Source organism: Parus major, chromosome 1 (genome assembly GCF_001522545.3).
Source record: "Parus major isolate Abel chromosome 1, Parus_major1.1, whole genome shotgun sequence".
Taxonomy (NCBI): domain Eukaryota; kingdom Metazoa; phylum Chordata; class Aves; order Passeriformes; family Paridae; genus Parus; species Parus major.
In genome coordinates, this window is record NC_031768.1 from 11650094 (window position 1) to 11659511 (window position 9418).

At 33.8% G+C, this 9418-nt stretch overlaps 1 protein-coding gene across 1 annotated transcript in view; it reads right to left on the reverse strand.

Moving 5' to 3' along the window:
- The window catches only part of IL1RAPL1 (interleukin 1 receptor accessory protein like 1), a 678633-nt gene that overhangs the window by 590930 nt on the left and 78285 nt on the right, over positions 1 to 9418 (reverse strand). The window contains exon 2 of the mRNA XM_015624648.3: positions 4102 to 4207. Coding sequence (XP_015480134.1) covers positions 4102 to 4183 — 82 coding nt within the window. The 5' untranslated portion in view covers positions 4184 to 4207. The remainder of the gene's footprint in view (positions 1 to 4101; positions 4208 to 9418) is intronic.

The window sequence follows — 9418 nt, forward strand, 5'->3', positions numbered from 1 at the left end:
GAAGAGACTTTTAGAAATCTAAGTTTCTATGAATGTAAAAACCACATGACTAAGAAAAAAAAAATTGACAATTTAGTTCAAACTATGAAATTGGATAATTTAAGAAAAAGTCACTAAAAGGAAAACATTTAGAAATGCTTCACCATAAAGGTCTCAAAATACTATCAAGGACTGATGAACTGTACAAAAAGGAAATCTATGCACTTTTTAGGCACATCACAAATATGTATGTAGTTTGGTTTCATGCTAAGAAACAGGCATTATCTTCTAAATTTTTGAAGTTTCATTCAATTCATGTAAAATTATGTGCTGAATGAACCAAAATATGTAGGCTTTAAGTGTTTATTCTTCCTTTGCATCAAGCAGATCACTGTGATCGAACAGGAACTGTTTCATGAAGGAAGATGCTTTAAGATACTTAAATGAGCTGAGAAGTAGGGCAAGAGTCAGGTTCCCATTTAGCAAATCTTATCTGAGATCCAATACTTGAGAAAAGAAAGTTCCTCTCTGCAGTTACTGTTGCAGGCTCTGAAGCCTCTACAGCTCTGGGAGACTTCACTGAATACCTGAAACACCCAATTTTTAAACATGATATCCGCTGTGAAGTTAGTGGTTGGAACAGGGAAGCTTACAGCAAAGAATCCTTTCTTTCTGGAGAAGACATTACAATCTGTAGGTGTTGTATGGCCAACTCTAATTGACAGGACAAGTTAAGGCATACTTCTAAGTCTTTTGCAAACATGGATTAGGAAGAATCATCTGTATTTAGTAATTAGCATTTAGTAATGAAATTTTTACTAGAACTGCTCTCCCATCCATTCTCATGTAACAAGCACAGTCATCACATGCTCTCAATGAACAAGAAATCCAACATAAAGAGTAACTTGAAACTGTTCAGAACTTACTTAAAATATTAACTGGGAAAAAGGCATCTTTTGTCAGGGAGAGACAATCATACAAGATGAAGTGTTAAACAGGTAAGTTGAAAAGCTGTGAGAAAACTAAAGTATGTTTTCTGGCTAATGTAATAAATATTTGATTAACACTATTCCCTTTATTCCCTATGTTATTATATTTATTTGATTCACAGCACACAGTGGTAGAAAGATTCAAAGACTACCTTTAAGCAATTTAAGTGCTTTGTATAAGGACTGCTCCCATGATCAGAGATCAAATCCAATGCAGCACAGCCTAAGATTTCTTCTGTTGTAAAGTTCTATTAACCTTCTTTTCAAACAAAACCAAGAATATTATATTGATTCTAATTGTTTTCATATATAGCTAATTATTTGATAGAACTTCAGTCCTGAAAGCCAATAGATGGTCAGAATTGCTATGGATTTTTAGAAAATTACTTTCTGAAGGTAGGTTTCCATGTTCTTGAAAAATCAGAGAAGTCACTGGAAATGTATCTCTACCAGATTGACAAACTCATTCCTTTATTAATTGCTATCATTTTCTCAGAGCTGATAAATAAACATAGAAAAGAGGTGAAGTACTCTGACAGTATTTAAAAGGCATATTTTCGAGGACAGATCTCTTTTAAATACTGAATATAAGAAATAAACATAATCTGCTTAATGATATATTTTAATAAATATATTAAAATATATAATATGTATGAAAATATATAAATTGAATAAATAAATAAAGAAAGAAATAAAGAACACAAGATCTGAGTTTTTAGATTTGGTCATCAGAAACAGCCTCAACAAAAGTGAATTAGAAGGAATAAATTCCAATTAAAACAACTATTTAGCATATTAATGTAAATTTCTTGAACTTTATTACATTCCTGTAATTTATAGCAGAGAAGGAAGTAAAGAAAAGCAAGGTGTCTTGAAAAGGTGGATATTGCAACTCCATATTTATAATGGCTTGTAAGTATAAAAAGATTACTTTTTAATTTTTTTATTTGCTTTCACGGTGACATGTCAAGGACAAAATGCACTCACAAGTGGAACTGACCAAAGAGATTTGAACCATGCCCTCACCATGCTCTGCCTCTGGGTAACATGTCCTCATAAAACAAGTTCCTCTTTCCAAGCTGTTTTTTTTTTCCTGCTTCCAATTATGAGTTGCACTAACATTAGGAAACCATTTCTGTTTTCACAGTACACATAAGTCAGTCCTATTTTGTTAAAACTTCCCTTAAATAAGGTTTTCTTTGTAGAAACACTTCAGGATTGTAAAAATAGCCCTCCTGAGCACCCAAGGGAGGTAAAAAAAAACTAAACCAAGCCAAACCAAATCAAACCAAACAACAACAAAAGCAAACCAAGAACCATCACACACTGCTGCATTCCACCTAGCAGTGAAGTTCTTCAAACCTAAAATCACAAAGCAACATGGCCAAAGGCAGCAGGATCTGAGATTTCAGTACATCAGAGATGCTTTCCTTTGCACACACAGTATGACAAACTGTCCCCTTGCTGATAGAGCTAATTGAAGCTTTACACAGCAGAACCTTGCAAAAACATCAAGACCCAATGTTACACTGAGGTATCATCCAAAGATTCCCATGAAAGTTTTTTCCTTTTTATTACAGCATCATGATGAGAACAAATTCCCTGTATCTTGAGAAGTTTTGTATGTTTTTTTTTCCTTTGCTGGAGAGCATTTATATCACTTTCCCAAACATAAATTAAATTGTATATTTACCATTTTTTCCCTTGCTTTGATTAATCAGATGAAGGGGATACAAGCAAAAAATTTTGAAATAAAATGCAAAGACAACCCAAGTTATCATTGTCACTTTCATGTAACAGGTGATAGTTGGACTTCTTTTTAATTCCTTAAAAATAGATGTCATTTTAAAATTTACTTTAAGATAATCAATAATGTTTTTACTAAATTTGGATTAAGGGGCCTTGACTTAATGCTTACTCCAACAGTAATTTAATAAAAATCTTAATCAAACAGGGCAATCTTAGCCAGACACATTCAAAGGATATCTACATTATCTATCTAGGCTGCAGCATCCTATAAACACGTCAACCTATCACCAGGATCCTTTGCTCTGCACACACAGTCTGTGCATTTCAGTGTTCCTGAGTTTAAATAACCCCAAATATACTTTAACCTCTAGTTTTCATTACGGAATACCTTACTTTGTAGTAGTACTCCATGTTTGCCTTCCCTACATCAACATTTCCAGCTACTATAATATTGGAGACATGATCCATTTCATTCTTTTGTTACAAATATAATCCATTGAAAATGCAAGGTATAATTCAAGATGTTGCCAAAAATGTATAAAGAGCTATGTTCTCCCCAAGCACCAGTTTACAACTACTACCAACCAAAAGACAAAAATAAATCACAGACAGACTTCTGGAACAGCACAACAAAAGCTACCTAAAGCACTCCAGTGCCAAAAGGAAACTCACAGCTAAAAACAAACCTAATTAACTAACCCAACCAACATGGGATTAAGACTTTCATTAATCCACCAACACGGAATTAAGGCTTTCATTAAGGATTTAGTTTTCTTTAGTGCAATATAGCAAGATAGGTTGCAGAAGTAGTTTCCTATTTTTTTTCATTATCCAGTGAAAAGCCAAAAAGAGTAAAATTAGAATTTCAGGGTAAAAGAGAAAAATTAATCCAAAATTACCCAACTGTCTGAATACCGACTATTTTTCTTTCATGAATTAAACTCTTCAACCACGTATTAGGTATCCCTTTCAGAAGCACATTTTGCTGTTCACTTTTCATGGTAATTAAATTTAAATGTGTTTGATCTATTTATTGTTACTTAAATCCAAACTCCATTATCTTAATTTCCCAAAGTATATAGTAAAACAGATAAATCCAGTAACCCAACAATACTGACTGTAACATAGTCTTTTAAATAAGTCAAAAAGTTCTGGGAATAACTGTCCTTCAGCAGCTGAAAGGTTATATTCATTTCACATTACATATCTGATTTTTCTTCATCAAGTCCACATAAAACCATAGTTTAAAATATATAGAAGCTGCCAACTCTTCTTGCTGCAGAATTTGAAACTGTATTCCAAACCACCATAACAACATCCTGGCATTTACTTGCAAACAGTAAGCATTTCTTTCCAAGCCACACAGAGATAAAGATTTACTTACCTGATCCCCTTTTGGTTACAACCTTCAAGCTCTGAGTCAGAGTAGCATACAAGAGAATCAAGTTGGGAATAGGAGCTTTCATCTTCTGTCTTTCCGTGGCTGCTTCCTGGAGTACCAAGGAAATAGAAAGAAACACTGGTTGTACATTGGTGCTGAAACAATCTTGAAGTAAAGAAACATCATACTGACATTATGGAAAAGCTAAATACAGTTTTTGTGAGCAATTTAAAGCACTAAAGATGTTTTATTCTTTCTTTTAAAAAGTATGAAACTAAAATAACCATAAAACAAACACATGCACACACTACATTTAACCCTGGAGTTTAAGATACAACTTTGTCTACACATGGAAAATTCATTGGATTCCTGCTAAAACTTTATAACAGATCTCCTGAAACATCTATTTATTTCTTTTAATCATATAACCTTTTCCAGCCACCAACACGAAAAAGAAAATAATACCCTTCCTCATTAGCTTTGCTCTCATTTATTAATACAACAAATTGAGCAGAAGATTCACAATAAAATGAGTGTTTTATATAAAAAAAAAAAATCTGACCATCTTCTTAGGAACAGAGAAAGGGGGAAAAAAAGAGCACATCAAAGTAACCAGCAGAGACACTAATAACACTAATAATCACCTTTTAGGTGAGCAAGTTCCCATGCAAGTTCAAACTATTCACTGCACTAAATCAGAAGTGAATGTTAATTAGAATGGAGATAAGCAGTGTTAAGAGCAATGTGTTTTAGCCTTCACCTCCAACATGTGAATAAAAGATTAGGATTTCTATTTACTTTGGGTATTAAGTGGCATGAGCTGCTGGTGAAAGCAGGGACTGAACATTCTGTTAATTCCTCATATAAGTAAGAGTGTCATCTACTCATGGTGATTATCACCTTTCTTCAGGATAGACTGACAGGTCTAATACCTCATATTTCAGTGTGTTGTTAGAGGAAAGGAGGACAAATCTGCCTATTCAAGCTAGACAGCAGCCTATCTATGCTATCTATATTCATCAGAGTAGCTTACACAAAAATATTCTAGTCTAATGCGGATGAGAAAGGGCTGGGATCAATGGTTCTTTAGTATTGTAACTAAGACCCAGACTAAACCACTGTGGTTTTGATATTCACCTCTTCTAATCACAGCACTGGACAACAACTGAAAAAATTCTCAGAAGGTACCACACAGTACAAGTTTTGATTTCTAAAGAGACCCTGAATCTTTTGCACTTTCATTGATAATCAGGTTACTGAGTACCCAAGACATTTTTTGAAAGCAGTATCTTAAAATAACTTCATCTTAGAAGAGAACAGGTTAGAAATAAGAATGAACAGGGGTACAAAAAAGGATATTATGGGAAGAATTGCTAAAAAAATGATGACTTCATAGGTAATCTGTATTAAAGCTTTACGTTTCATGACATTTCAGAACTAAGCAACAAATCTACTACATTCATTACAAAGTACTTAATAAAGATGAGGAAGTGAGATAATACCATTTGATAACAGTTTGTGATATCTTATTTTTTACAACAATATTTGTACTCACAGAGAAATACACAAGTGTTTGCTCATTCATGTTCTTTGACAAGCTTCAGGATTCTAGCATCACAGTGTAAGACTGACACTTGACTACATTCACATGCTACTTCAGAAAATGTAGGCAACTTAATTAAGAAATTAAATATGAAATATGGGATTGCTAGGGGGTAAATTATGTGCAATGCTAACATTTTTATTTAAGTTTAAAATTTAACAAAGTAGCATGACCACTGGCAGTTATAGATTATATAGATCTTTAGAAATTTAGAAGCTAGCAATAAAGGTTAATTTTCCAGGGGCACAGTGAGTAGACACCACAATGTGTTACGCCACATTTTACTGCAGATTTCAGTCAAGCTTTCTGAAATCAAAATCTCATTTCTCAGTCACTGCACTAACTGATGCCGCAGGAAATCCTGAAGCTGATATCTTCAGCCTCCAGGGTACTAGCAAGAGTCAGCTCCTTGCTCTGTGTGAGCCTAATAAATATTGTCCAAAGAACCACAGGATCTTATTATGCAATGACAAATCCAGTAAATAGGTTCTGACTGTGAAAGCATATCCAAACATATCCTTTTTGACCATACATCAAAAGATAATATTGCTGATCACTGTGAATAAACGCAAATATATACATATATTTGCATATGTATCTGTGTGCATGTATTTATTTTTATTTATAGATATTTGTGTAGGGGAACCATGGAGTAGCTACAAAGATTGATTCTATCAAAGCAAGCCTCAGTAAATACAATAATACCAGTAAGAAACTGTTCAGTAAATGCAAATCTTCTTTTAGTCTATGCATATATCACTAATTGAAGTTGTCAAGTCAACAAGGGGAACCATTATTCTAATAGTATAGCAGGAACTGCATCTTAAACATATCACTGTGGAAGACATTCTCGTGTGCATTTATTCTCAGAGATTCATGTCTAACTTAAAGGCATAAGCTAAACTGGCTGCTGCCTACATGACTTGTGATAAATCCCTAGAAAGTAAAGTCTGCTGCTGGCTTTGGAAATACCAGAAAGAACTTACTGCTAAAGGGAGAAAAGAAGGGGAGATGATCCCAACAGCAGCCACTGCCTCCTTACAGCAATATAAGCAACAAATCAGATCTTACATTGCCTCTCCCCAGAGTCTTCCAACTTTTCTCTGCTGTTTACGCTCCCTTTTGTGCAGAAGGAAAAGTATTTCTGGTCTTCTCTACACTTTAAAAACCAAAAACTCAACCAGAGAAAATGCAAAGAAGTAAAGATCGGTTTATTGGAGCTGGTGCCTCACGGCTCTGGCAGTTGTCTGGGCGGCTGGAAAATCTGCCTCAGGTTATTCATAGGAGTGATTCAAAACAGATATTTAACATCTCTTGTCCCTTGTTCCGGGTGAATGCCTCGGAAATTGACTATTCTAGAAAATGTCACCCTTGTGAAATTGGTTGTGAAAACAAAATAAGCAAGTCAGAAGAAAATATAAAAGGAACATCCCGAGGGGAATCTCACAACAAGTCAACAAAGCCAAGAGAAAATGCCTTCACTGCCGCATTGAGTATGCCCAAGGCCTAGACACTGTAACATATTCAGGTAGCTTTTAAACTAGAAAACAAAATAAAAGGCATAATTCTGAGAAGTCAAATTCTTAACACTAACTCAAGTGTGATATCTCATGAATTGGAAATAGCCTTCTTTTAGCAATGAATTTTTTAAGGAAAAGACTATTTTACTAGTTTCTTAACTGGAATTTATTTATTTTTTTTTTAAATAACATTAAGAAATTCTGATTTTAACAAGCAGGACAAGTCCGCTGTTTCTTTAAGCAACAGTTAGATAGACAGCTTACATCTACATCTACAAAAGTAACTTTCATGATGGGTTTTTTTTCTGATTTTCAGTTACTTCAACTAAAAAGCCAAGACAATATATGGTAGTTGTTAATTTAATTGCTGTTTTTTAAGTTGAATATATTTTATCATGTTTTATATACCCTTTGGGTTTAAGACTACTATTCTCTAAGAGTGAATAGTAGACTAAGAAATCTTTTAGAAGCACGGATTTTTGTCTGCTTTTTCTTTATACAATACCAAAGATTAAATGTTTTTTCATCTTTAAGCAGTATTCACAACTTCAAATTTTCAGTAGTGGGTTGTTTGTTTGCATGAACCAAAGCACTGAAAAATATTTCTGCATAAATATACTGCACGCAAATTTTAACTGGGCATATTAATAACTTTTTAAAAAATTCTTTACTGTACAAGGTGTCACTGCTTGACACAAAAATGCCATAGCATAGCATTTGCATCAGAAAGTATCTAATTTTCCAGCTGAGACAGAAATAGAAATACAGCTGTATATCAAGACTAACATTCTCTGGGGAAATGCCAAGAATGCTTTTTCTCTTCAATTGTCATAAATACTTACTGTGAGGAAAATGCATACATGTAGACACAAGTTTCCCAAAACAGCTCAGCAGACATTAAATTAACTATAGTAAGTCAGTTCCTGATAAGGCAGGAAAACAGAAAATTTTTATTTCCTTATTGTACTTATGTTCATTATGGGCCTTTCCCAATACTTGAATCAAACTTCAAAAGAAATTTTCCATGGGCTCAATCCCTTAAAATAACTTTAAGGGGTTAAGTCTCAGCCTATAAATTCTAGCTGATGTCTGTTGACTAATTATTTGAGAATCACTTTTCTTCCCATACTGCCGTTCTAACTTTGAAGAATGTTGTTTTTATGCATGTTAAAAACTGCTGCATTATCTTTCTCCATCATATGTCCTTCAAAGAAAAAGAAAAAAGCAAAAGAGTGTTGCAACATCCTCTGAAATCTGTGAGATATTTCATGACTGTTCTGCAGTAATGACACAAAAGTGATGGTAAATTATGAATAAGTAACAAAATTACAAACAACCACCTGAATATGTAAGAAAAAAAAAAAAAAACAAGCAAAAATGCATTTTCAGTCTTTTTATGTGGCAGATCATAAATCTGCCACATAAAAAGACTGAAATCCCCGAATAGAATGACATTAGATACCACAAGGTATAAAGGACAGCTTGGTATGTCCAGGACACAATTCAAACATCTTGAACAAAACAAAACAAAACAAAAAAAAAAAAAAAAAAAGAAAAAGCCTTAAATTCCTAAAATGCAAGGAAAAACTAAAATTAGAACCAATGTGATTTCATAAATGTGTCAATTCATTGTCACAAGCTGACCTAGAACAGTAAGACAACCCTAGCAATTTTTAAAATGGTAGCTAAAAGAAAATAGAGCTGTTTCAAATACAAAAGTCCATAAAAGTCCTTTCCAGAGTCCCACTAAACAAAAAGATTCAGCAATCAACTTTGAAGAACTCATAAGAAACCAGTCTAAAGCAACAGGAAGCCAATAAACTACTGCATTTGCTTTCCAAATCATCCCTGTTCCTCCATGCTAAGCAGCATTCCTAAATTCAAGCAAGTTGTGGCTCATGACAAAAAGGAAAAAAAGAAGGAAAGGAGATGAGATGATTAAACAAGAAGTAAGTGCTGAAGGAATGGTGCCTGTTTTAAACTGAGATAACCAAAAGCCAATATGCCACCTGTGTCCTGCAGTGCACATTGTGAATGGGAATTCAGTGCAGCCTTTGGAGAGGTTTCCAACCAAATGCATTACAACTTTTCCTAGTAAACCTGGTAGTTATTATTGCTTTCCTTTAAAGGTATCCTTAAAAGATACTTTTTATTGACTCTATCCATCTGTCATGGAGTTACTTTACCTTTAAGAAAA